This window comes from Athene noctua, chromosome 8, assembly GCF_965140245.1.
Source record: "Athene noctua chromosome 8, bAthNoc1.hap1.1, whole genome shotgun sequence".
Lineage (NCBI taxonomy): Eukaryota > Metazoa > Chordata > Aves > Strigiformes > Strigidae > Athene > Athene noctua.
The window spans coordinates 29,769,140-29,796,801 of record NC_134044.1 but is presented as its reverse complement, the minus strand read 5'-3'; the positions used below and the strand labels follow the sequence as shown (position 1 = coordinate 29,796,801).

General features: G+C 50.1%; 1 protein-coding gene across 4 annotated transcripts in view; it reads left to right on the top strand.

Moving 5' to 3' along the window:
• The window catches only part of MED12L (mediator complex subunit 12L), a 134,459-nt gene that overhangs the window by 105,816 nt on the left and 981 nt on the right, over nt 1–27,662 (top strand). For 2 of the 4 annotated variants that reach the window (XM_074912727.1, XM_074912726.1), the window contains 18 exons: nt 2,262–2,461; nt 3,015–3,203; nt 3,959–4,033; nt 4,156–4,346; nt 4,670–4,831; nt 7,447–7,558; nt 8,759–8,848; nt 10,968–11,077; nt 11,591–11,726; nt 12,190–12,351; nt 13,694–14,056; nt 15,004–15,160; nt 16,310–16,530; nt 22,447–22,536; nt 23,118–23,341; nt 23,461–23,632; nt 24,016–24,084; nt 27,451–27,532. In XM_074912727.1, the coding sequence (XP_074768828.1) occupies nt 2,262–2,461; nt 3,015–3,203; nt 3,959–4,033; nt 4,156–4,346; nt 4,670–4,831; nt 7,447–7,558; nt 8,759–8,848; nt 10,968–11,077; nt 11,591–11,726; nt 12,190–12,351; nt 13,694–14,056; nt 15,004–15,160; nt 16,310–16,530; nt 22,447–22,536; nt 23,118–23,341; nt 23,461–23,632; nt 24,016–24,084; nt 27,451–27,532 (2,805 nt within the window). Of the gene's footprint in view, nt 1–2,261; nt 2,462–3,014; nt 3,204–3,958; nt 4,034–4,155; nt 4,347–4,669; nt 4,832–7,446; nt 7,559–8,758; nt 8,849–10,967; nt 11,078–11,590; nt 11,727–12,189; nt 12,352–13,693; nt 14,057–15,003; nt 15,161–16,309; nt 16,531–19,162; nt 19,214–22,446; nt 22,537–23,117; nt 23,342–23,460; nt 23,633–24,009; nt 24,085–27,450; nt 27,533–27,662 lie in introns of all 4 variants that reach the window. The other 2 variants (XM_074912724.1, XM_074912725.1) reach the window with 2 other exon arrangements.

Genomic DNA, 27,662 nt, shown 5'->3' with positions numbered 1-27,662 from the left:
CAAGCGTGTTATTTTTCCAAAGAAGTAATTGCCTCAGAGCCTTGGTTTGGCTTAAGTTCAGTTAAAGCTCGTGTGGCCTATGGCGATGTGTATTTCTGGAGCGAAGTAAACGTCCAGTTAAAGAAGCAAGATCTTCCAGGTGTGCACACACCCGCAGAAAGACACCTGTAGCCCCTCTCCTCCCATACCCAAAACGCTGTATTTGGAGCTGTCTTTTGTTGACACCCTGCATTAGTTACTTAAAAATTGTACTTGATTTGCTGAGGGAAAGCATCAGATAAGCGACAGCTGTTGCACAAAGCTGTGAGTAGAAATCTATGTTGAAAAAATAATCTCTGCCCACTGCCAGAGCTGCAGTCAGCAGCTCTCGGGTGTATTAAATGTCTTCAGGTTCTATCAGGGTGTTCTGGGATGGCTTTGGCTTCATGTCTGCCTTGGTGTCAATCTCCTCATCTTACGACTTGTCTGCCAGGTTGTTCCCTCTTGTCCTTCGTGGGTACAGATTTGGGGTTGATACGGTTGCGCTCACCAGCTCATCCCCGAGGTGCTGGAGCACGGGAGGGTGTGGGTGGGCTGTGTGGGGCACAGGCTTCCCTCGCCTTGTTTCCCACGCTCTTCGCCATCAGCTGGTCCCGAGCTTTGGGCTCCGCAGGGCTGGAGGCCTCTGCTCTGCCGGCCGCCGGCTCGGCGGTACAGGGGGTCCCGGCTTGGCCTGGATTTGGGGGAGCAGCGGGGTGATAGCTGCTCCACATCTCAGGGTACGTGCCGCTGCTTTGCCCTTGGCCTCTTTAAAAAACCCTGTCTGTGTCTGTAGGGGTGACAAGGCTCCCTGCGAGGGGCCATGCCGAGGGCTCGGGGCAGGAACCTGCCTGGGCAGGGCTGAGGGGTTGGGGACAAACCCTGTGGTCACCGCTGCCTCCCCCGGGAGGGTCCACCTGGGCACGGGCTGCTCCTCCCCGCCGTCAGGGCTCGGCGTTGGATACGCTGTTCAATACGAGTTCAGTCTTGTTGGAAAAAGGGTTGTATGCTGTTTATTTAGGAGCAACTCAAAGCAGGGTGGGGGCACAGGCGTTGGCTGTTTTTTCTTAGCAGTAACTCCACTAAACCCTTATTTATTTTTTGTCCAGGGAACACAGAAACAGTGATGGGAGAACAGAGTGCGCAGGAGGCCCAGCGCACTGTGGTGTTTTGAGCACTCTGTGTACATACGTAGTAGTCTGGGGATGTGGCCACAGCTGCTGTAAAGGCCATTGGTCTCCTTGGTGCCAAAGTTTGAAATACTTTGCTGGTAGTTGCAGATTTTAGCAAAAAATCCTAGTGTGTGTGTCACCAGAGCGCCAGGGTGAGTGTGTGTGAACAGCTGAAGTGAGCCGTCACGTCGTGTTAGCTGTCGGTGTTGGTAGTAAACTGAGGGGTTCTCTGAGGGATGTGTCACGTGGGGCATCAGTTAAGGTCCACAGGAGTTTCTGCTGACTTCAGACATGCTTCCCGAGCGGGCTGTTGTCGTGCACGCTCCCCCGTGGCCTCTCAGGCCCAGGGGTGTTATTACATGCAGCAGTTTGGGCTGTTTTCCCTGCTACTACACGCTGTAGCTGCATCTTCTTCCTTGTCCAAGGTTTCAGGCCAGGGAACACGTAAAACGTGAACTGCTACAGGTCTGATTTTTTTGCATTGTGTCCAGAATTTTTCTCCTGGCTTCTCCAGTCAGCCCTGCTGGTGGGAGGTGGCTGGTGGTGGCAGAGCCGAGGCGGTGCCTGGCAGAGCAGAGGGGCTCCGCGGGGGCTGCCAGGCTCCTCAGCGTGCCCTGCCCCTTCCCGCCCCCCGGAGGGTCAGTCTCTCTTTTCAAGAAGTTCACAGTAAGGCGGGTTAAGGGACCACTGGTCAAAACTTGATCTATGGAGTGTTAATAAATCAAAGTAGGGGAGATGACATGGAAAAGGGACATCTGAGAAGAGGGAGTAACCCAACCCGTCCTTATCTGCCGAAGCCATTCCATACACTCAGACCTTTTCCTGCCGAGCACGGCGTGTGTCTGTGTCTGGTTTGTATAAACCTTTTCCCGCTTCTGGAATACCCATTAAAAGGTGTTGTGCGAGATGAAGCAAGTGGGTGATACTTTGGACACGGTGATTCTCGGGGTCAGTCAGTGCTGCCCCGGTCCTGGTTACCCCGGGTTACCCCTGGTTACCCCGGGTGGGCAGGCCGGGGGCGCGGGGCCGGCGCTGGACTTCACCCTCTGCTTCTGTGCTGCTGCTCCACAGGCGACGCCGAAATTGGCACCAACAACGTCAGCTCCTTGAAGAGTGAAGACTTCCATATGAGAGGCTTGTTAGATGAACTCAACGAGGATGAAATCTGGGGTTCCTCTCACACTCTGAAATCCTGCGGAAAAGCTGTTTCCATAGAAACTGCTAGTTTAAGCGAGTACGCTCGATACGTGCTAAGAACGATTTGCCAGCAGGTAATCTCTAGAACTACTCTGCTGTCTTCATTGGGAGAAACAATGTTATTTTATTTGAAAAGTGTAATATATATTTTGGTGCAAAATGAATGCTGAGGTATTTCCATATTTGAGTTCTGTTTGGGTCTCCTGATTTGGACAATTTATACACAGAATAGTGTGTTATTGGGGGAAGAAGCTGCTTTAGTTAGTTACTAGCATCTCCCTGCACTCTCTCAGAATCGAGGTGTTTCTCCTACGTGAATCTGGCGCACTCTGAGAAGACAGTGGGCCCCCTCCATCAGCTGTCTGCTCAAATTGCTTTTGCAGTAGCATTTGTTTTATTGCAAAGTTGCTTTCGAAGTACAGAAGAAATTAATTTTGGAAAACCTGTTAACAGACTTATACTTTCAGGTAGTACTGAATGACAGAAGACATTTCTGATCTCACGTGTTGCATGAACCAGAGTTCAATTTAAGTTTTGCATATGGAAAAATCTCTTTTCTCTTTAGCTTACCAAAAGTTAATATTGCCTTGAAACTGTCTTGTGAATCTGTTCTCTGATTACCCACAGGAATGGGTTGGAGAGCACTGTCTGAAAGAACCTGAGAGGCTGTGCACAGACAAAGATCTTATTCTGGATCCCGTTCTTTCAAACAAACAAGCACAGAAACTCCTTCAGCTTATCTGTTATCCTCATGGCATTAAAGAATGCACCGAGGGTGACAACCCTCAGAGGCAGCACATCAAACGCATACTCCAGGTATCGCAGTGGGGCTGGAAAAGCCACGTCTGGTGCCGTGAGTGTTACCCGGCGCTGAGCAGCTGCCCCCGCGTGGTCAGCTCCTGGGAGGCCCCCCCGAGGGAGCTGCCCCCCAGGCTGTCAGTCAGCCCCTGGGAAGTCCCCCCGAGGGAGCTGCCCTCAGGGCTGTCCCGCTGCGGCCGTGCGGCTCTCCGCGCCGAGAGACGCTCCTGCTCCCTGGAGGAGGCTCGGGCGCCTTGGCGGCCAGTCCCGAACGGGTCATTTCTTCAAATTCAGCTGCATTAGGGACACTTCACTTCCTAAACTGCAGACACTATCTGGCCAGGGCAAACAGTGCTCAGTGTCCTGCAAAGTAGCTGCTGTGTTTGTTTTAGTCGTGTCTAGATGGCCTTGTGCTAAATACAAACGTGTCCACTTGGATGGCAATGCCGTGGATTAGTGTAATTACTGTTACATTTCCCTACTCATGTTTAGCTAAGCTCAAATTTTGCAGAGAGCAAGATTTTTCTTCAGAAAAATTGCATGGTTACAAGTACTGAGTAATGATACTAGCTGCAGAGATGCAGAAGTGAACGTACATTCTTTGATAGATCTGGTAGTTTGCCATGTCGTTAGACTGTTAAAGAGTAGGGATGGTGGTGATCTGCTTATAAGAGGAGGCTTCTGCATGTAATGTGTTTGATTAGGAGATTTACTTTTTTTCTTCAGAGCTGTGAAGTGCTGACCCTTGTTTTGTGATGTTAATTCTTACCTAGAACTTAGATCAGTGGACTCTCCGGCAGTCTTGGTTGGAGCTGCAACTGATGATCAAACAGTGCATGAAGGAGCCTGTGAGTATTTGTTTTCAAACTCCCTTATCTAAATATTTAATGCAAAAAAGTATGTTAAATTTTAACGTAGTCCATGAGCAAACATACCATGAATGTGCTAGTTTACTTATGTTTTACTGTAGGGTTCTGGGTCTGTGGCTGAAATGAACAGCTTGTTGGATAATATTGCAAAGGCGACAATAGAGGTGTTTCAGCAATCCGCTGATCTAAACAATAACTCTTCTAACTCTGGTATAGGCCTCTTCAATCCAAACTCTGTTGGAAATGCTGACACAAGTAATACAAGACAGAATGGTAAAAAGACATTCCTAAGGTATTTTTTGTAGCACCTTTTTAATTATTTTAGCCAACATGCTTAATTATGTGTAGATTGCCTAGACTTCTTTGCACTTGAAACAGGAATGTACAGAAATGAGTTACCTGAAGGTTACTTCTATTTACTTTTGTTTAACAATAAATATAGTTGCTATTCTTGAATTTTCTGGAAACCAGAAATGGTGACTGCTGAGTCCACCCTAGTTACTCCAGATGCATTGTGTCAACTGCTTTACTGAAGCAGTTCAGTCTTATAACATCTAATGCTGCTTGCAAAACTACATGGATATTTTGGCTGAAATAAGTTTTTTCTACTTCCAGTTCCTCTGAGCGGCGAGGAGTGTGGCTGGTGGCTCCCTTGATTGCAAAACTGCCTACCTCAGTTCAAGGTAGGGTCTTGAAAGCTGCAGGAGAGGAGCTGGAGAAAGGTCAGCATTTGGGGTCATCTTCTAAGAAGGAAAGAGATAGACAGAAGCAAAAAAGGTACGACCTTGGGAAATCCCTGCACGCAGAGCTGCAAGGTATTTTTGAAGGAGGAGTTTACTGAGGACTGCATTTTGGCTTCACAAAACTTCATTGGTTCACTTCTGTGGAGCAAAAAGTTGTCAACCCCAAACAGGGTTCAGGTGTCATTTAGTCTAAAGAAATGTCATTGGTTTCAGAGTTTATAACACATCTGCCAGTGGCTATTCTGCAGCTTGGCGATGGGAAGTGTTAGAGATTTAACAGAACAGTTAGAGCGCTTGTTGTCTCTTCCCTTCTCTGGCAGTAGGCCACTTTTCTTGCCATTAAGATCCCATAAATGTCTTAAGATGTCACGTAATTCCTGTTGGGAATTAAGCTTAAGCTCATCTCCAACTTTCCAAGCACATGAGCATTTTAATGACTTAACGGCTATTGTTTTTCCTTCAGGAAAATATTCTTCCACAGCACCCCTGGTTTTTTGTACTTTCTTAGAATTCGATAGAAATGACACTGAACACTCTACACAAGAGGGGCTCTGAGATTCAAATACCAACCCTCTTTCTTTTTGCAAAGCTTTTCCCAAGTACGGCTGTTCAAGAAAACATATCACTTCTCAAAGGCTTGTGGTATCTGATTGTTGTATGTGGTGCCACTGTAAGTTCCTTGTGCTTGCGTGTGGCGTTGCTCTGCGTTGTCTCTTGGGTCACTGTTGATGCTCTTCTTGCAGAATGCTCTCCCTGGGCTGGGACAGTGACTGCGCTTTGCCACTTCACAGTGTGCAGTAAACCTGCCTTCCACGTATTGATTTTGACTTACGGTTGTCCTTAAATTCTGTGGAGCCTTTTAAACCTACTGCTGTTTTCCAGCCTCTCCCACCTAGCTGATTTTCCCTTCAGGGTTAGAAGATTTAATTTCTTTTCTTTGTGTCACAACTGCAGTATGCCCGTAGCTCTGCCTGTGCTGGACTCCCCTAGTTCCTCTGGGCTGTTTTTTTGGTAAGCTGCTCATGTGATGTATGGACCTGAGGCAGTTCTGCTTGCCGTGCTCAGTTTGTGAGTTAAGTACGCTTGGTATTAGCTCTATGAAGCCATCTCTTCCTCCTCCTTCTAATTCATTTGGAATACCTGCTTGATCTGCTGTTAGATAGAAAAAGACATCGTGCTTCCCGGGTCTCTTTGTTGGGCGTTTCTGAGCATTTCAGCACTTTTCCGTTACTACTGGCTCTCCTGCTACTTGCATCAGTAGAAGGGGATAAGGAACCTCTCTCTGTCTTCCGTTTCTTTTCCTACGGGAGAGCTCTAGGGTAGAAAATCTAAACCAAGCCTCTTTCAGAGCCAAAATAAAGTGCTTGTAGAAACTGTCAAGCCCTTCCTCCACGATGGTTCCTACACACAGAAGTAAAAGCATTTGTGAAGTTGTTGTAGTTGTAACAATAAATGACTTCCTTGTGTGCTTTTTGAAGCTTTTCAATCTCCTCTTGATCAAAACCAAACTTTACTACTCTGAGTGACAAAACCAATGATCCTGTGGGCAAGTATGAAATCTTATGTAAGACCTCTTTTTCTTTTTTCCAACTCTGCTTTGTGTAGTAGGGATGGCAAATGCAATAATAACTGTCTTGCAAACTTTAATTTTTTCTTATGGAAGTTAGTGAGAAAATGAAGAGGTGTTCTGGCCAGGTTGTTCCTAAAATCTGAAAAATCACTGGTTACTGTGACTTTTGAAAATGCAGACTTTCTGTTCTGCTGCTTTTATGGGACCTTGGGATTTCACCATTCCTTTATACTAATTGTCACCTAAATTGTTGAAGTCAAGTTAAACGCCAAATGAAAATAACTGTTGAAATGAAGACTTGTGGTGAATACACACGTGTGTGTGTGTATGTGTATTTATATTTTGTGTATAGATGCGTGTAATTTTCAAGGAGTTCATATGCCTAAAACTGCAAAAATCATCACACGAGCTGCTTCTCAAATCCCTTTTGCTGACGTTTTTAACTTCTCTTCTAGTTCACGTGTTACTCTTCCAAGTTAATCCTTGTGTATTTCTTTCAGTTTGCTTTAATTTTGTGTTTATAATGGATACGCATTAACCTAAAACCAATACATATAAGAAATCTGGAAGCCCTTGCGTTGGTGTGGCATGTCTCCTCCACCCAGGTGAAGACACATCTCAGTTCACTTACACTAGGCCCATGTTGTTAGAATTTTTGTGCAGTTTAGGCAGCTGTCATTCTGATCAGTGCTTGTAGGAGAAACTTCCTTGGGCTTCACTTCAGACCACTAGCATGGATTAGAAACTTTAGCTGCCTAATCTCCACTAAAATTATATCCCTAGTTAATCAAAGCTGTCTTAAAATAACCTGTTCTGAGTCAGGCCTTCAAGTGTCCGTGCAATTCCTGGCCCTTCCGTGCCCTCAGCACCATAACATGTGCCTTTGCCCTGGCTGGTGCTCTGCCTTCTCAGGGGCACGGCCTCGTTCACCTGGCAAGGCTTCAGTGTGCTGAAACAGAGACACAGGCAGACGCAGGCAGTGCTGCTTCCAGGAGAAAAAAGTAGACAAAACAAGGAAGGGAGTAATGGGAAGTATCAAAACAACTACTAATTGACTTCTGTGTTTGCCTCTCTTCAAGCATGTCTCTCCTGAGTCAGCAGCCTTTCCTTTCATTGGTACTTACTTGCCTCAAGGGACAGGATGAGCAACGGGAAGGGCTTCTAACATCACTGCAGAATCAAGTTAATCAGGTAAAACAAGCACATAACCATGAGCACCCTTTGTTAGATGTTTTATGTGTCATCAGTTTTCTGTCTATACGATGGTGTAAAACCAGGAAAATTACAGTGCAGTGGTATGCCAAAAGGAACAGTCCAAGGAGGGAAGAATGGGGAGGTGCTTGTTCCTTTTTGGGAGTGAATACATCTTTTTTTCCTAAAATTGTTACAGAGAAGTATAACGATCTTGGGTCTGATTTCAGTCCTTGCCAGAAAAAACAGTAAAAGATGCTTGTCCTGAGAGGAGCAGTCTTCTCAGTCTCTAGCTTGATCATAAAAAGTTTTTATAAGTTTTAAACTTTCTCTCTTTAGGAAAGACCTTCATCTTCTCCAGCTGGTACAGTTTAAGAGTTTCTCGTATTTTAAAACCCAATATTGCTAGTCCCGAAGTGGGCCATTGCCTGCAGCTCTTCCTTTGGATCACTTGTGCTTGCGCACAACCTCTGCTGATTCTGCTCCAGACTTCTGCCGGGTCATTGAGCCTACAATAACTCCTTAAGACTGTCTTTAAAATTAATATATACAGTGCCTGGTGCAGCAGGTGCCTGTTGCCTTTTTTCTGGCTTTAGTTTTGATGAATTACTGTGACAGTGAAAATGGATACCCGTGGGGCTGTTACCTTCTCATATTGCCTCTCAGCTCAGGTCCAGGCTGCGCTGTAGGTCCCCATCCGAGTTAAATCCATTCCTTTGATGATTTTTTCCCCTGGTGTTACTGCCAGTTGGGCCTTCCTTTTGCTGCAGGGGTTCTCCCCTGAACTGCAGCTGGTCCAGGTTCCTGAAGCTGGTCACTGCTCATCCAGAGATCCTTCCAGATCCTGTTGGGCAGCTGCATCCAGTGCAGGAGGTCTATTTACTTGCCTGTGGTGAACAGTTAAATAGGGGGTTTGAAACAATATTTTTAATAAATGCGTAACGAAGCTGCTTATTTTCTTTTTGCTCCCACAGGAAGATCTAGTCACATAATTGATAGCAGATTATCAGCTCTTTACAAATTAATTTTTTTCCCCCGCTAGTTTGCGGATTCTGCTCTAAGCCTTAAACGTGCATGAGGATAAAAAGGATAATAGTATTTTATGATTCCTTATAGATAGTAGTCACAAATACTTAAACTTCAAAGGGAGAACGTTCCTTTACAGGAAGAAAACAACCTCAATCAAATGCTTTTTGTTAGATCCTTAGTAACTGGAGGGAAGAACGGTACCAGGATGATGTTAAAGCCAGGCAAATGATGCACGAAGCCCTGCAACTTCGTCTTAACTTGGTAAGAAAAACTTATGTGTTATCCTGATGTTATGCAAAGATGTAGCAGCTACCCTGGAGGTGGTACTGTGCAGGAAGTGCCCCGGGCACCAGGTACCTCCACGGCGACGGGGCTGGGCTGGGGCTGTGCCACGATGGGCTCAGGATCAGGCCTGGTCAGACACAGCCCTGGCGTGGCCCCACGGGGCTGTGGGCACAGGCTGAGGCCCGTGGCCTGGGGCGCCAGGGCTGGGGTGGGGGCGGCCCCAGGAAGGGCTGCCCAGGGACAGCAAGGGCTGCTGGTGCCCCCTCTGCCCCCCGGCTCCACTGGTGTTCCTCGCTGCTCTTCCCCCCTCTCGTTTCAGCTGGTGCCTCCTGGCCACAGCGTTTGGACATTGGTCGTGTAAAATGGATGGGAAGGACAGCCTATACCTTATTGGTGCCTTGGTTTTGTGCTGCTTTCTTCCTTTTGTGTCCCTGGAACCTCAGAAATGTGTCCTCTTTTTGTGGACATTCCAGGCCGTCCGCTGGTTGTTTCCCCCTGCGTAAGAAGCGAGGGTTTATGGAATCAGGCAGGTCTCAGAGCCCCCGGGGAGTGTAGCAGTTGGCTGTTTAACCTACGTGTGCAGTTTCAGTTGCTGCTACTTGGATACCTGTGTGAAGCAACTTAGAAAGATTCCACCAAGTTCTCCAGTGTCCCCCATCTCTTGGGACCTCTGTTCCGGGCAGCAGGGCCAGGCAGCTTGTCAGCGCGGTGCCGTGGGGTGAGGGAGCCACACGTAAGGGCAAGGGAGGGGGCGCCGAGGCAGGAGTCACGCACAGTGCTGCTCAATTCCTGTCTCTTTGGGAGCTGCTTAGAGGGGGGTGTGCAGCTGGGGGGTAAGCATGGCCTTGCGCCGCGCCTGGCCCGCGACAGGGCGCCTTGAGCCAGCTGGGAGCAGCTTTGGGATTGCTGTGCCTGCACTTGGAGCAGCTGTCACCTGCCGCTGCCTGCCGCCGAGACACGGGCTTTGTCTGGGCTGGGAGAGCTCTTGATGCAGGCAATATTAGAGCAGCAAGATTTTGTCCTTTTGTAAACCATAAACCACTTAATGTAGTTCGAGGAATAGTCTTAGATACAAACTCAGCAGGATTCAGGAGCTAAAAGCAGGTACTGAGAACTGAAACAGTCTCTGTGTTTATTGAGCAAGACACAACCCCGAAATAAGCTTTAAGTGTGGGGAAGAGTTGTGCAGAGTGAAACAACTGCAGGCACAAACAGTGAAGGGATATGGAGTGCTTAGAAACATGACAAAACAAAAGGATTTGGTTTTGGAACGCTGACAAGTGGGAAACATCAGAAAGGATGATTTGCTGCAGGTATTGAGTGCAGGGATAATGTGCAAAGCAGAGCAGGAATCCCCTGGGCTGCAGTGCGCCGGCAAGGGGAGAGCAGTGTCGTTCTGGCTGGCTGCCCCTCCGCAGGGCTGGCACTGCCTGCGGGCCTGAGCTGAGCTTTGGTGTGCTAGAACCTTCTACCTTTGCAGTCTGGGGGTTGGGCTCCATTCCGGCCATCTGGTGATCAGGCTTGCACCCGAGCAGGTGTCTTTTGGTATTGCAGTTTGGTCCTGTGAAGGACGAGTTCTGGCAAAACGGCTCCTCAAAGCCAAGGCATATTTTACAGCATCACGCTGTACCAGTAGAGACAGTGAAACATTCATAGGGTAAAATGTACCTTTTAGCAGTTTTCATTTTCAATCAATGCTATATTGTTCATAGGAATTTTTTCTTGTTGCACTGGGCATTGTTGAATTTTTGGGTGTGGGTGGAAAACGGTAATTATAAAGTTTTAATTTGACACCTTTTCAGTCCTGAGAAGTTTTTCACTCACTTCAGTTTGTTGCCTCAAACACGAAAGTGAAGATATGAAGCAGAAGGAGCGGTGTTGTAATATTTTCTATAGTTCCTTCTTAGGAGAAGCTTTTTACTGGGATAGCGTGGGGTGGGAAGGGGAAGTTATTTCAAGCCAGCACTTCAAGGTGGCGCTGGGTGCACAGGAACCCGTGGGACAGCAGTTCTCTTCATTAGTCCCCAGGCCAAGGGGGCGCGTGTGCCTCGGGGAGGTCCGTGCAGAGCCTTGCTATCTGCTGTGCTGTTTGCAGGTGGGTGGCATGTTCGATACCGTGCAGAGGAGCACCCAGTGGACCACGGACTGGGCACTGCTGCTCCTCCAGATAATCACGTCGGGAACGGTCGATATGCAGACCAACAAGTAGGTCTGAGCTCTTCAAATGGGCTAATTCCCGTCCGTCCTGCTCTTCAGTTCAGATTGCATGTGTGGTGGGGGGGTGTTTTGTTACTGTTCTCCTGTTACTGCTTGAGTGTGGGTTTGGGATTTTTGTTTTGGTGGAGCACCTCTGTCCGGGAGAGCACTGGAGCTGCTATTTACACTCTCCTTTAACAAGTGTGCCTGAGCGCTCCCCCACATTTAGAGAGCCTGTCAGCCCTCTGTTAATTAGGCTTGTCAGAGCCTAATAACTCCCCATGAGCAGTTGGTGCTGTGTGCAGCTCTGAGCTGGGGTTTAGAGTAAAATCTGTGGCTACGTCTCAACAGCCCCCTGCGTGTGCACGCCGGGGCTTGTGCACGGGGCCCAGTGTGTGTGTGCAGGAAGCCCTGCAGAGCCCCACCCGCCGGGACCTCGGCTGTGGCCTTTGCCAGGCCTGGCTGGGCCTGGGCCTGGGTCTGTCCGTGGTTCCGCAGGGTAACGCTTGTCTTTGCTCCCAGCGAGCTGTTCACAACCGTGCTCGATATGCTGGGCGTCCTCATCAACGGGACGCTTGCCTCGGACTTGTCCAGTGCTTCCCAGGGAGGGCCTGAGGAAAACAAAAGGGCTTACATGAATTTAGTGAAAAAATTAAAAGTAAGTGTCACGTCTTGTCATTTTCAACATTTATTTTGAATGGCATTCTGCGCTCATCTTTTAATCCTGTCATTTCTAGTGTCTGGGAAGGCCTCTTGGAACAAGAGGAGAGTGAGCTCTGGTGTGTTAACAGGGAGAAAAAGAAGAAAATAGAAATACAGGAACGTGGGGGTGGGAAGACAGTATTTTCTTCACATTAAATTAAAATTAGGGACCCTGCAAGACACTGTTATTGAAGTTTGAGACACTAAATTTGGATTGCATATTTTCTATGTTGTCTAACTTACACTCTTAAAAAAAGAAAACAAAGCAAAAAACCTTGCAAAACCGCTTGTTTAAATTTAGTAAAAGTACAAGGATATGATTCATCCAGAGACTGGACGTTTTCTAATAGTGAAAGCAGTGTAATGTTTCTCTTTTCCCCCCCCTTTCTGTTTGACTGATTGATGTGTTTATTCTCTAGAAGGAGCTGGGGGACAAGCGGTCGGAAAGCATCGACAAGGTTCGCCAGCTGCTCCCTTTGCCAAAGCAGACGTGTGATATTATCACTTGTGAGCCAATGGGATCCTTGATCGACACCAAGGGGAACAAAATTGCAGGATTTGACTCCATTGATAAGAAACAGGCAAGAGTAAATGTTTGCTTCCATGGCAGTTTTTCGAAGTGTGGGAGGCTCAGGCAGAGGCCCAGGCTGTGCGGGGGGTGGTTCTGTGCAGCGCATTCAGCGCTGAGCTTCTGCTGCGCGGCAGCCTCCGCCCCAGCCCCGCAGGGGTGCCACGGGGGGGAGTTGCCAAATAATACCTTTAAAATGAGCTGCTGCGAGTGGCAGAGCCCTTCCTGGTACCCAGTGTCTCTGTTCCCGGAGTTCTGCGCAGCGTCTGGTTTGCGATCCGTGGGAAGATGCTCGGGCAGAGCGCGGAACCGGGAGCGGGTGTGGAGGGAGGCGGGCAGGTGAAAGCCCAGCCCAGGCTCGAGCAGCCTCGGGTGAGCGGGGCCGTCAGAGCAGTGACCCCCTCCCGTTCCCCCGCGGTTCACTGGTCCTGCAGGTCCCAGGGCTGCGGACACACGCGTGTCTTCGGTGTCAGCGGCTTTCCGCCGCCCGGACAGACCCCTGGGGCCTGCTCTCCTCCCGAGCTGTTCACAGTTGGGTGCTCAGGGCGCTGCGGGCCCTCGCCACACCCGCAGAGCATGTGGCGGGTTTGGAGCCGCTGGGGGGATGAGGGTTGACACAAGCCTGCTCAGCTTTGCCTGAGCTCAGGTCTGGCAGCGGCCAACTCCACAAAAGTTGCCGAAAAGGAAATTACATTTGACTCGGAGTTGAGCAGCAGAAGCTCTTACAAAAGTATTTGCTTTCCAAGCAGAATCCTACATTTGAGAGCTCGTTTGACCTGGGAACCTTCTGGCGTGTTTCACGCTGGGAGGAATCTGGAGGGTGCTCCTGCTTACAGAAGACAGAGGAAAAGGGGCGGAGGCAGGGACAAGTGTATTGGTTGCTTTGGATTTTTTGGGAACACAAAGGGATGCATGATTTTCAAAGTGAATGTATTTAAAGGAGAAGGATGGAGCTTAGGACAGAGCTTTTTGTTCTGCAGTCTGGGCACACATTTTTTTGTGATCTCGTGCTGAGGCTTTCTCACCTTATTTGAATATGTAAACTTTGAGCAAGGGCATTCTCACATTAGCAGTTTTTGATAGATACTGGACTTTTCCTCCAAAATACGACAGATGGAACTTGAGATTTTTAGCATAGCTATAAGCAAATGGTACTATAAAACTATAATTGCTTTTATCTAGTGGCAGCCTTGGATAGAGGTGAAAACCCCACCGTGCACCAATGCACCTCATTAGTGGAGGGGAAAAAATCCTTACTGGATTTTTCTGACTCAGACAATGATGTCCAAAAGCAAGTCATCTGCTCTAGCGTCCAACTTTCTTAAAATACTAACTTCACTTTTATCCCGAAACAGGGTCTTCAGGTTTCAACAAAACAAAAGGTGTCCCCTTGGGATTTATTTGAAGGTCACAAAAATCCTGCTCCTCTCTCCTGGGCGTGGTTTGGTACAGTTCGTGTCGACAGGAAAGTGATCAGATACGAGGAGCAGCAGCATCTCCTCCTGTACCACACGCACACCAAACCCAAGCCACGGAGTTACTACCTCGAGCCCTTGCCCCTTCCTCCAGAGGAGGAGGAGGAAGAGCCCACCACACCTGCGTCTCAGGAACCAGAAAGAAAGTCAGGAGAGCTCTCAGATCAGGGAAAACACGCCACAGATGACGAGAAGAAGGCGAAGGGCAGGAAGCGAAAGTCAAAGTCAAGCTCAAGGGCTGATGTAAGTGCTCGGTGCCCCGTGCAAAACGTGCAGTATCTGATGCTGCACGGTGCTGTCTTAGCGACCTTCAGAGATTGCTCTGCACCTGGAGGAGGGGGCCCTAGTGAGGGAGAGAATGGGGATGGGCAGAGGGAGGGTGGGTTTCTGTCAGACGGAGCTCAGTGCAGAGGAACGCCCTGTGCTGAGGACCTGAGGCGCTATGACAAACGCGCTAGACTGGAGCTTACTAAATATTATACAGGTTCTGAATATGCTTTCTCTTGTCTGGGTGAAGTACAGCTGTTGCTGTTTGTATCCATTCCTAAAATGCCTCCTGTTCAAATTAGGTTGGGAGCAGACATGTTGGTTTAAACCCAAGTCCCTTTCAAATGGAACCCAGTTTGGAAGAGGCTCTTTCACACAGATCATCTGTTCTACTGTGCAGTTTCTCCTGGTTTCTGGTTTTTACTGGGGTTTGAGGTGCGGGTTCCGAAGCTGAAGAATCACTCTGAGCGAGGGTTTGAACACCACTCCTGGCAGCGCCCCAGTGCAGCAGCGTTCTGTGCTGCCGGCGTGGTGGCGGTGCCCTGCGGCAGGGTTCTGTCAGCACCCGCTGCCCTGGGGCCGTTTCAGGAGCTGTAATTTGGAGATAATTTTCTGGCCTTTTTGATGTTTCAGTTAAGTTCTTCCTGTTATTTATATACTGATACCCTAAACTGTCCTTGGCTACTCACAATTATAGCCCACAGAAAATACTTGCTAATGAGGTGAAAATGGATGGTGTGTGTTTGAGGTTGTTAGTGTTAATTACCTGTGGGCAGCCTGAGACTTAATCTGGTTTTTACATCATTGCAAACGACAATGGGAACTGTCTCTGTCCTTTAATAATTTAGTAGGAAAATCGGCATTATTTATGAGTTAGTAAGGTATGAATGTCAGTAACATTCACTTTTACTGTATATTTTAAGGAATACCCGCAGAACAGCTTGTACAGAGTGCCTCCCACTTACTCCCCCATTTCCTCCCAACTGATGCAGCAGGCTCAGCCTGCCCTGTGGGGTTACAGCGTGATGGGACAGCCGCAGCAGCCCGGCTTCTTCCTGCAGAACCAGAGCCTCCCTCCGGGTATGTCTGCGCTTCTTCCCGCTCACAGACGTGGCGCCTTGGTATTCGGGGTGTGACAGAACCTGACCTCTTCTAACCACGTTTTGTTTCTGCCTTTCTCCAAAGCAGAATGCCGATGCCATTTACTTTATTTCTTAGTTAGCTGGTTTTTTTGAAGGGCTTTCTATTACCAGTCGTAGGTCTGTCTCTATTAAGCTATTACGCTTTTTTGGTAAATGAGCAAAAATGACCTGCTGTGGTGACAATATAAGAAAGCTGGTAGAAGTTTAATGAGGAGTGAAATAAGAGAGGGATGATTAAAAGGAACAAATGACCTTTGGATTATTTCTTCTTCGATTCATACTAAGAACCATGATGGCTGATTTAACATCTGCCAGATGGACTGAAAAATCCATGGGCTCACATTTTTTCAGCATTTGTGATACATGCTTAATTTTTTGTAGGGTAGTTTTTCTTCCAGTTGATGGATACAGGGTTTAACACAGGTATTTTACTTGCTCTAGGGGGCAGCAGTTCATGATGTTTTGAGAAATACTGTTGTGTCCTTCTTGGATGTTATGCAGCAGTTTAGAACTTTGTTTCCCGTTATAAATGTTAAATATTTTTTCTAAAGCTCCAAATAGAGATAGATCTGTACTTTTAAGTGTGAACAAGTCTTCAGAATATACCAGACAGTGGGGAAAAATTTTAAGGAAATGCTGATTTAAAAAATAAATGTATAAGATTACCTTCGTAAGTCTGACACAGAGACATGATTTTTATCAGATAGCGTACAGTGCATAAATTACTGCCATCTCATTATAGAATTGGTTTGACATAAGAAGCTGTTCATATGCTTTTGAGCTGACACACAACTTTCATTCATCAATAGTAGTCAAGTGTTTTATGTGACACGGAACATGTAACAGCCCACAGCCTTTTTACTTTCCATTCCCGTTTACAAGTGGCAGCCTTCAGAGTTATTTTGCCCCTTTAATTTTTCAGGTCAGTAGTGTGGTTTGACGCGGGCAGCTGTCTGCCTTTGCAGAGAGGAGTTTATCAGCGTTATTGCCGAGCTAGCCCCGTGGGAGCTGATGAGCTAGCAGTGCTCTGTACCAGCAATGCTCTTACAAAGGCAGAGAATGCATTTGTGTTTTGGGTGGTTTTTAGGTGGTTCCAGGCTGGATCCGACAGGCTCCTTTGTTCCAAGTAACACGAAGCAAGCCCTGTCGAACATGCTGCAGCGGCGCTCTGGCACCATGATGCAGCCCCCCTCTCTCCATGCAATCACGCCTCAGCAGCAGTTGCTCCAGATGAAGCTCCTGCAGCAAGAGCAGCAGCAGCAGCAGCGGCTCCTCAGGCAGCAAGCACAGTCACGGTCTCTCCAACAGGTTTGTCCAAACCCCTCAGTCTGAGGAGCAACACGGTGGTTTTGCCTTCTGCTGGGGTGCCCTGCGCAGGCTCACGGAGCGGAGAGCCAGCTGATAGTTACAGCGGCAGTAACTCCTCAAATATTGCTTAACCAGGGCCGTCTGCTTTTAAACTTCATTTGCCCTTTGGTCTCTTAGTCCCTTCTAGTTTTTCCCATGTTTCCAAAAATCAGGTTTTGCTTCTGCTACTTGATGAAACTCCCGTCCCCGCTGTGTGGCAGTGCGTGGTGTGTGTGCCACCGAGCTGGGAGTGAGCCCCGGAGGCACTCAGAGCTCTTACCCTTAGCAGCCCCGGCAGGGCAGCCGCAGCCGTTTCCACACACGTGTGCAGACAGACGCCCGTGTTCTCTAGAAATAGCTGTATTGCTTCTCCTGAGGTTTTTGCCGCGTGCAGCCGCTCTGTGACAAACCGCACAGGGCTGTTGTGCAACTCCCTTGGAGGCCGTGCTTCCCTCAGAGCTGCTTCTCAGCCAAGGGGCTGGCAACAGAAAACTGGCTTTTGGGTCCCAGGTAGCCCGTGAGATGTGTGTGGTACTTGGTGGCAAAACCAGTAACTTTTCACCTTATTTTAAAGTCCTTCTGTACCCATTCTTATCCTCTCTGCAGTATATATTACATTACCCTTATGCTATCTTGCCTTCAAATTCTATGACGTGCCCTCTTTGCTCAAAGTAATCAAAATTTTCAGCAAGTATCCTTGTAATTTCTCCCATGCTGTCTCTATTACAGCCCCCTCATTACCCTTCTCATCCCTCTCACTCTCTCTGCTTTGACACATGCAGAGCCCTCTGAAGTGTTTACATTGCTGAGGGGCTGCAGTAGTTTTATATGGGGCTGTTTGGAATTGTGAAACTAGGGTTTCCCTGGGTGTGTGTTGTCTTCTGCCTTTCAAGGAAAAAAACCCAAAGCCCCCAGAAGCTCTGGATGTGTGTTTTATCATATCCATGGCATGGTGGATACGTGATACCTCACTGGCATCCCGCAGGCACTACGAGGTACTAAGCTTTGGTACCCTAAGTGTCAGGGTACTGGGCTCTACAGGGAGCCATCGCTGCTTGTTTCATAGAAACCCTGTAGTGTTTCTTGCGTTAGGCAATATCTTACTCTGAATGTTAGGTCCAACTGGCTCTCAGTTACTATGATAGAATACAGGCTTGAGTAAACAAATGGTGATCACTACTTATGGCTGGGTGGATCAAAAAGTAATAACTGAAGATCTAAAATAACACATGATTCTGACATTTAAGAAATGTTGTTGTTTAACACCATCACGTTTAGAGGACAGATGATGTTGCATTTCCCTTTTGGTTTCAAACAGGGACAGTGTCTGAAGTTAAGCCCTGCTCTGAAGTGCTGCATAGGCAGGTTGTCAGTAAGGAGAATAAACTTATCATGAAGGCACGAAGCCATGCCTAAATAAGATTAGTAAGGTGTCTGTGGTGGACTTTTTCCCAAAATTTGGATCGGACTTTTACAGTGTAAAAGTTGCACTGAAATCCAGCAGGGCAGGTTGAGGTGCCTGGTGCGGCTGGTGTGGGTGTGCTGGTGTTACCAGCCAGTGGTTCCGTGTCAGCCATGGTTTTATGTCAGCAGGAAACTCCGAGTTAAACTGACATACACCAAGTGGACCCAGGGCCGTCCCAAGCCCGGCAGGGATCCCCAGTTGCCTCCCCGCAGCAGTGTGCTGGGCAGCAGGCCCGCGGGCACGCTGCTTCCTGGCTGCTCCGGGCGTTTGGCCTCACTGAGCGTGGGGAGGATTCACTCACCCTGCTACGGGGGAACAGCTCGCCAGCCCCCCCTCTTTGCTTTCCTTGGGGCCCAGACAGGTGCTGGCTGACACCAGCGAACCCCCCCGAGGTCCCAGGGCACCAGGGCTTTGCGTGGCGCTGCTGGCTCAGAGCCGCGTCCTGGGCAGCTCTGGGCAGCTCTGGGAACGCTGAGGCAGCGCCCGAGCCTGGGGGGGGCCCCTCACGGGGTGGGAACAAGGGGTTTGGTGAGCACTGCTGTGATCTGTGAGCACTGCTGTGATCTGTGAGCGCTGCTGTGATCTGTGAGCGCTGCTGTGATCTGTGAGCGCTGCTGCTCTGCTGTGTGGCGTTAGGCACCGCTTAAATGGGCCCGGTTTCTTCTTTGGTCTTCGTGTTTCTGCAGCTGCAGAACGGGATCTCCTACTCAGCTGAAAATCATGGGCACTCGTGTGTGGTTCTGTGAAATCAGTCCAGAAGGACTCTGCAATTGGTGCTGTGCTGTACATGCTGGGTGCTTGGAAGCACACAGCTGTGCTGCAAGGCCTTCAGGAGCTACGATTTGTTCAAAATATTTAAGTATTACGCACAGAATTAATCGTTCCTGTGGATGGTAAGAAGTCGGTTCCAGGTTTAGAGTTTCTGCTAATAAATTTCACAGAAGTATTGAGGTGCATTAGGACCAAACCACCCCAAGGGACCTTGCTAGTGCTCCTAAACACCAGCATTCTTTGCATACACACAGGTGAGCTCTGTGCAGGTGCTTTACTGCTCCACTAACAATCCGAACCTACTCGTGTGTACTCTTTGTGTTGTTTGCTATTTTCTCGCCTGTCCTTTTCCTTTAGGATGTCTGTAGCACTGCTGTATCCCTTCAGGATGGCTTTGACAACGTAATGGTAACCGCTCTCAGACCGTGAACTTCTCTTTGTTTTTCCTTTCACACAAACATGCATTTCTTTCCACACGCAGGCTGCACACTTTGCTTTCGATGAGAATGATGCGCTTTGGCACCCCCTCGCCCAGGGAGCGCAGCGGCTGCATGCGGGAGGGCTGGGAATCAGTTTGCAGGATTTTCATCCTGGCTTAAGGAAACTGCAATGCTGATAAAAGCACTAATTGGAAAGACAAAGCAAGATGTGTTTTTAAAAAGGCTTTGCTGCTTCCCCTCTTGTCCATGTTTTATCTATGTGCAATCATTCCTGTCATTGCTGGTGGCGTGTAGAGCAGGGTATAGATCACCCTACTTGCAGTTAATTAGGCACACCTCGAGAGGCAGCAAGTACAGGGAGGTCTCTCGAATCCGTCGTCATCATCTTCTCTAAATACGTGTTAGTGTTTCACTGCCTACTTCTGAGTCCGATTTGGTCAGATTTTGGTCAGAATCACCCTACAGTGCCATGGCTGCTCCAGTTGCCTTTGCCAGTCCCAGCATCACCTAGAAAAGAAAATTCCTTCCCAACACACTGCGGTCACATACTGTCACAGGAGAAAGCAGTGAGGTTTGCTTCAATTCAGGGTGCGAGCAGAACAGAGAATGGTAACATTGCATCGGCACGGAATAAAAGTGTTTGGGGTTTTTCTCCTTTTTTTCTGTTCCGTTTCTGTTGGACGTGCATGCACAGTTCTGGCCGGCAGCAGTCAGCCTGCATGTCTCATTAACTCTACTAAATTTTGCCTGGAGAGAGAAGTCCCTTTGGATTGAGCAACATCTGCTGGGCTGCTGAGGGATGCAGAGCGCTCTGGCAGCCCGCGAGCTCGCCCGGTGCCCGGCACAGGCTGCCCCGTCCCGCCCCGAGGAGCAGGCTCTGCTCCGGCCCGCGCCCGCCACCTCCCTGCGCCTGGAGCGGCCGGCGGACAAAACTCACTCGTGTTGCTGGGGTCATGCAGCTGATTATTTAGTGTTTTCTTACAGAATTAGGGCCTAATCCGATTTCCACTGACAGAACTTGCCCTGGCTTTGGAGGGACGCTGTCGGGAGGGCGTTGCTCCCGCTGTCGCAGAGAGGCACACTCCGACCAGCTCCCGCAGATCCCTCCAGGGGCTTTGTATGGCTGCGGGGAAAAGCTTAAAGCACCGTTTTTTCTAGAAATCAGTCATGGTTTTGCCAGATCTCACCTTTGGGTGATTTTGGGTTACATCTTTATCTATCCTGGGGATGGCACCCTATGAAGAAGCTTCAGAAGCAGTTTGCTCAGAGAAATTATTGTTCTTTTTTTGTTTCTCTTCTTTTGCTTCTGTTTAAAAAAAAGAAAAACCTTAGGTACTTGAGTACCTTCCCGCTGAACTTGGCTAATGCCTGTTGTATGTGCATCCCATCTGCTAGATGTCCGTCCTGTTCAGCGTTTCAGTCTCTCACCTATCAGGTGGTTGTTTTGAGACCTCCCTGTCTGACTTCGCAGATGTTTTTCCAGATAAATTTTATTTACCCGGACCCTTTGTCAGGACTGGTAGATGTTGCTCTGTTCACACCTCCTATATCCCTAATTTGTTTCTCAGAGTTTTTCCATGAGATATTGGCCTGTTTTTAAAACAAATCTTTAGTGAGGCTTCTGCCTCCTACTGTACCAGAGCTCCCCGCTGTCGTCTCTGCTCCTCAGCGACCCCTTTAGCCGTGGTCCCGCAGCCTGGCACAGAGCCTGGCTCAGGCTTTTTCTTTGTTTTTAACAGCAAGGAAGGTATGAAAAATGAGTGTGTGACAACCCCCATGGCACCCTGTGGTAGCTTTGCCCCTCGTTTTGCATCTCGCCCCCTCTGTTTGCTGCCTGCCGCAGGCGGGGGCCGTGAGCGCAGCCCCCTCCCAGCGGTTCTCGCCTCTCGGGTCAGACACCTGGAGCTGGGGCGCTTTCCCCGCACCACCCCGCTTCCCTGAGCGCGTCCCGACTGCAGTGGGTACCTCTGCTCGTTCCCCAGGTCTGTGGGTGAGGGTGCACGTTTTTAAACCCAGTCCAAACCAGCAGCTGAACGGCAGGACTGCTGGCTGGGCTTACGCACTCGGTAACATTTGGCACGGGGAGCACTAAAGGGGGGGAGCAGGTAATGGGGGACAGTTCCAGCGGGGCTTCAGGATTTTATCCCACATGGATTCTCTTTTCTACCAGGTAGCCCTGTAACATTGCTGCTTGCAGTGTGTTATCAAAGTCACTTTTAGCCTTAAATTATAATCCATCTCCGTAAGGATATCCTGATTAAAATGGCAAAGGCTTTGCTGGAGAACGTGGATTTTTTGTTTGTTTTTGGGGTGGACATGGCAGCTAGAGGGAAGGAGCATCACTGCTTCCAGCTCCAGACTGCCACTGAGCTTTTCTGAGTACATTGGTTTTCAAAATGATCAGGTGCAGCTGGGCAGCATCGCAGTCCACAGAAAAACCACAGACTCGATTGTATCCTTGGCAAATTTCTCATTCACCAGTTTTTTCCAACCTTGGTCCTGAAACTAAGTCCAACAGTTTATTTTTTCCTCTTTTCTGGTGCTTCAAAACATACTAATGCAGTTATAGTTGGAATTTTTAAATGATTTGCCATTAATTGAGCATAAATATTGAGGCAGTTTGGGATGAACAACCTAAGCTCTCTGCTGACCACAGACCCGAGTGTGTTTCCAGGCTGTACTGGTTGGGAGCTGGAGGTGCTTGCATTACCCATTTATCATACTGGTATTTTGTACATCATCATAAAAGCTGCTAATCGGCATTTTGCCTGAGTCATCTGGGGGGAAGTTGTTAACAGGTAGCCTTAGGAAGGTATCAGCTGTATTTATACCAGAGATTCTCGTTCACTCTAAGCTTCCTCTATAATTTAATGTACTGTCTTCCAAGATGGCCAGAATATTTTTTTTCTAATCCTCTGCAGCGCCCCGTTTTAAAGGGTGTCTGCAAGACCCCTGTTCGGTAAAGGGCTGTTTCTTCACTGCTGCAGTGTTACAGTAGTGTGGGAAATCAAACCACAGGGAACCCTTCCACCCCCCCCAAGCAAATACAGTTCAGCAGTTTGGCACTGAGCACTGGTGCTGTCTTGAAGGAAGCGCTCGAGTCTCTCTGTGACTTTTCAGGGCACAACTTGGTGGGTTTGTGTCCAGAAGGGACTTGGTCGGGCTGCGGAGGCCGCACCTGACGGGCGATGTGTCTTTCAGGGGCAGCCCATGGACCAAGCTGCTATTTTCACCCCACAAGTTCGGCCCCCGTCGCAGGTTCCGCAGTACCCGGGGCTGCAGCAGGCGCAGGTACCGTCCGCCGCGGGAAACGCGCTTGAACAGAGCAGCTTTAGTCCAGCCTGCTCCTCGTGCCTCCGGCCTGGGTAGCAGGGAGGCCTCCTCCGAGGGTGCTTGTGGTCCCCCCAGGCTGCCACTTATAAACGTTTTTAACGCCGTCACTTCCCAGATTTTCCTGATGTTGCTGGTAAAGGCAAGCCTACTTCAGTGTCAAGCCTGAAATGTGGCCGATTTCTGGCAAGACAATGATAACAGTAACTCTTAATTATGTCGTGGTCATTCTGGTACTTGGGATTCCGAGGGGGGAGAACAGAAGAGGGAGGTGGAGCTGTGGAGCAGAGCGGGGCTCTGGCCCGGGGAAGGGGGCAGGGTGCAGGCTGCGTCCTGCTGCGTGGGACCGTGCTGCCGCTGCCCGAACCCCCCCGAGGCGGGGTGCAGCCCGTGGGGGCTCGCGGGTCGGGGCATGGGTACAGCATGGCATCTCCCTGGCTGGCCCCCGCTCGCCCAGCCTTGGCTCTTTGGTGAAGGCCATCATCTCTTTCTCTTCCAGTTCAGCTGATGTAAAGATGACTCTTGTGTCGGTTCTCCTGCAGGGCATGGCTCCCGGATACACCATGTACAGCACGCCGCTGCCCCTGCAGCCGCAGCAGCAGCCCGGGGCCGTGGTGCTGTCCCCCAGCTACAACCCGCGGGCGTACGCCGGCGCCCAGCCCAGCCCCGCGCTGGTGGAGCGGCTGCGGCAGATGCAGCAGCAGCCCGGGGGGTACCTGCCGCCGCAGCCCGCGCCCTACGTCCAGCCGCTGCCCGGCTCGCAGCGGTGAGCCCCCGCCGCTGCCCGGGCTTTGCTCGGAGTAAACTGTAGGAATCAAAGAGGGGTTCACTAGCAATTAAATGTGCCTTTCTCTCCAATTTCCCCCCTGGTTTTCCCCCGATCAGGTTGAGCCATCAGCCCAGTTCGCTGGTCGGAGCGGGACTGGACAGTGCGGCGGCCGCGGGTCCTCACCCGGCCCTGGGCTCGGCGCAGCTGCCCCCGGAGCCCGTGAGACAGAGGCAGCAGCAGGTGCGGCAGCAGAGGCTCTTCCAGGTGAGGGACTCGCTGCAGGGGCGGGCGTCTGGGTGCGGGGAGGGCTGCAGACACCCCTGTGGTGGGTGATGGTGTCACGCGCTTGCCTGTGCCGTGTCGAGTCTGAAGCGGCTGAGCCTGATTCTGATGATTCTGTGATTCTGTGAATATTCTGCTGCCGTGGTAAACTAAATATACCGGCCTCCGAGCACGTTTTTGTCTGTTGACTCTGCTCCTTGTCAGCCTGGTGTGGCTGACGATGGCAGTGGGGGGCTGTGAGGCTGATCTCCTGCATGGGCCGTCAGCACCCAGCGCTGGGGCTGGTGCCGTGCCGGGTGGTTCTGCAGAGCAGCCTGCGTGGCACAGCATGGCACGGCATGGCCCGGCACGGCACAGCTGGCTCAGTGCCTGTCCTCTTCCAGTTGCAGCAGCAGCAGCCGCCGGCGGGGCCGCAGCAGGCGCTTGGTCTCCAGCCTGTGCAGCCGCAGCAGCCGCTGGTAAGCAGAGGCGAGGGCCGGGCGCTGCAGGGAGGTGCGAGGGGAGGTGTGAGGGCTGCCACGGGGCGGGGGGGTTGTTGGCGACGGGCAGCCCGGGGAGGGGGTTCGGGTGCCGCCGCCGCTCCGCCGCGTGCCCGGCGCGGGTGGCCACCGGCCCGTTTTGGCGATGGGCAGAGCCGGTGCCGAGCCGGGCTGTGGTGACGCAGCGGTAAGGGCCGGGCAGGGTGTCCTGTCCCGCCACGGGCAGGGGAGGGTGTGTCTGTCCCCAGCAGCCCGCGTCGCTGTGCCCGTCGTGCCGAAGGGCTGCGGGAGGAGGCTGGCGGGGGGGCTCCTGCTCTGCCCCGCTCAGCCCCTGCGGCCTCCTGCGCCTTCACCACTTCAGTCAAAACTGGTACCAAAGTTGGGCCAACGACAACACACTGAAAAGAGATCTGTGTGTGTGTAGGAAAAGTTCAAATGCTTCATAGCAACGTATCTTTCTGAAGTTACACTTAGGAGTATTGATTTAAAAATAACCGTTAATATCCCAAACAATACCAGTAACCCCCCATAACCGTTCTTCTGAGAAATACTTGGGGATATAGTTAAAAAATGGGTACTGGTGCTTTTCTAATTCTATATGTCTCTCCCATCACCAGTACCACAGGACAGCCCAGACCAACTGCCTTAAATGTCTTTGTGTGATTTCAGAGGGGGAAAATGATGAGGTGCTTTAAAGTCACCCTCAGTCTTACTCCTAGTGCAGCATAAATAAATGAGTATTTTGAAAACCTGATACAGAACCAGGTGCTGTAAGCCCTGATGAAGAGGCGGAGATCTTTTTTTCCTGGGGGTCTAAAGATACCATTGCGTAGTATCAGGTGTAAATTAACACCTTACTACTGCAGGGATGAATTTTTCCTGTTTATGCTTGCTGTGCTGTGCAGTTTTATGGGTGTTATCTTAATTAATATAGTAGTAATAAATAGCCCTTGCTAACTTTAAAAACAGAAGGTCAGTGAGAAATCTGTAGTTGCCGCCGATGCATACAAATTGCTGGATTTTTCTGTCTTTGTAATATTTTGAAGTGGAAGCAGGATGAGGTGTATGACTGAGGCTACTCCTCGTTTTTGCTGTGTCACCAGGAGCAGCCTGGGCGCAGAGGCACCAGGGGCCAGCGGGTGTGCGAGCAGCCACACTCCCCCCAGCACGGGGCGCCGGCCTGGGGCTGTACTGCTGAAAAAAAGGGGGGTTATTGTTCAAAGAACCTGTTAAATGGAATCGTTGGTCATAAAACAGAGCTGCATGAAGACAACTGTACAAACAAAATGACTTTTGAGACATTTCTTTATGCTGATTGGAGCCTTTTATGGTTTAGTGAATGGTTGTACCAAATCACTGTCCCTACCAAGTAACTTTTATGGACACGTCCACTGAATTTACAATGTCATTGAGCTTGTTTCCTGTATTTGGGCAGGAAATTTAAAACACGTTTAAGGTAGGTGAGGATAACTCGAAAACGTTTGCTGTAGAAAAATGGGGAAAAGACAGTAATGGTGGAATCACTGGCTTCTGCGTTTAAAAGCATTAATCAACGTGATCTGACAGAGAAACTGGGGGGCAGCTTGTAAGTGCAAGAGTAAGGATGAGTGAAAGATGTTTATCTGATATCTATCAAAGATAATTTCAGTGCATTTTTGAGGTCTTCTTAGTAGCATTTGTATCTTGAACAGACTGCACAAGAGAGACAGAGCCCCTGCCTGGCCGTGGGCTCCCCCTCCAGCACGTACCAGCAGGAAGCTCCCTGTGCTGGTCTCGTGGCTCGAGAAGCCCTGGCACGGTTAATGCTTGTGACTAACCTCAGCATTTACCCCGGACTGTTGGCCAGAAGATTGCACAATGTATTCTAAGGAAAGGATTTAGTTTCAGAAAGGGAAGAGGTGCTGGAGTCTTGTAAAACGCTGGAACTCCCTTCAGTAAGCAAAAGGTTTCGCTGAAACAAAGCAGGGGCGTTTTCTGCAGCGGCACAATGTCATTAAAGTGCCGGATCACTCTGGTCTTGTTCAGCACGTCAGGTCTTCAGACTGGCCCGATGTGTTGTGTGTCCTTGCGCAGAAGCACAGAAAATCACTTAATTAGAAGCACAGGCGTTTTCACCAAATCTAATGAGAAAGAAAATTCTGGGACTTGGGAAACTCTAAGCTCGGAGGCCTGAGGCCCAGACAGAAGGTGGGGAAGGCTGGTTTGGTTTGTGCACGGCAGCGCCTCGCGCAGCACCGCCTCCCTCCTGGGGTGAGGGTGGGGGAGTGGCGCCCTCAGCTCCATCCTCGGCGCTCCGAGAGCTGCTGCCCGGGCGCGCTTCTGTCACACGGTGACGCGTTGTCCGAGGGAAGAGGCGGGTGGTGCCCACGCAGAGCCTGGGCCCCGGCGGTGTCCGTCCCGCGGCACCACAGACCGGCTGTCTGTCGTCGGTCAGTGGCGGGCGACGCGCTTGGTGCTCCGGTGCGCAGGCAAGTGATCAGAGTTAATGGAGAATGATTTTTTTTCTGAATGACAGCCAGAAGCAAGGAAGGCGAAGCAGTTGTTCTCCTGCCCATCCTGAAAAATAGACTTCATGGGTCAGCGTGCTGTCAGATGGACCAAAGGCTAAATTCTGCCTTGATGCAAGCATAAATAGTGTGTGAATTTGTGAAAGTCAGGGCATTTGCACTGGGAGTACTTTCAAAGTGATTGAAGTCACGATTTAATTCACTAACAGCAGACTTCTTCAGAAGCTTTCTGTGTCTCATCCCATTGTGCTTAATGCCCTGGACTGGAGGGGCCTCGTCTCCATCCCTGTGGGTGACTGGTGGTCAGGACCAGGACGGGGCTGCTTGTGCTCAGTGAGGAGCTGGCCCAGCTGCCTGGGGGCCCACGGCGGGAGCAGCCCCTGCGTGTGCTCACCCTGCTCTTACCCAAAGTGCTGCCTGCCTGGAAAAAATATTTTTCTAGATGCTTCTTTTGACTATTTTGCTCCAACTACATGTGAGTGTTTAAAATCGCTGAAAGGGCTGTTCATTTTGATTTGCAGCTTTGATTTGTGTGTTGTTTGAGCAATGCAGACAGCAAAGCTGCTGAGAGGGAGTTGTGAGGTGAAGAGCGGCCTCTGCGGAGGGCGAAAGGGCAGAGACCGACCCTGTCCCTTGTGTCTGGCCGGACACAGGCGAGATCCGTGGCACGACTGGAAACGTGTCAGACCTCAGGGAACGATGGGGACAAACGTCCTGGGAGTTCCAGACGCCCTGTGCGTCCGTGCCGTGCTGTTCAGGTGCAGTCAGGACCCGGCGCGGGGGCCCCTGCCCGCACCCCTGCCCGCGCGTTGCTCCGGCCTGTCCCTTGCTCCCGCAGTTCCCGCGGCCCGGCTTGCAGCAGACGCAGCAGCAGCAGCAGACGGCGGCGCTGGTCAGGCAGCTCCAGAAGCAGCTCTCCAGTAAGTGCCTGCGCGTGCCTGTGCGTGGGGGCGCGGGGGGTGTCGCAGCGTGGAATTACTCGCCTGGAGACGCTCCGCGTGTTAAACGCCGCCGGTATCGCCCTGTGAGTAATTCACCTGCTGACGCTGC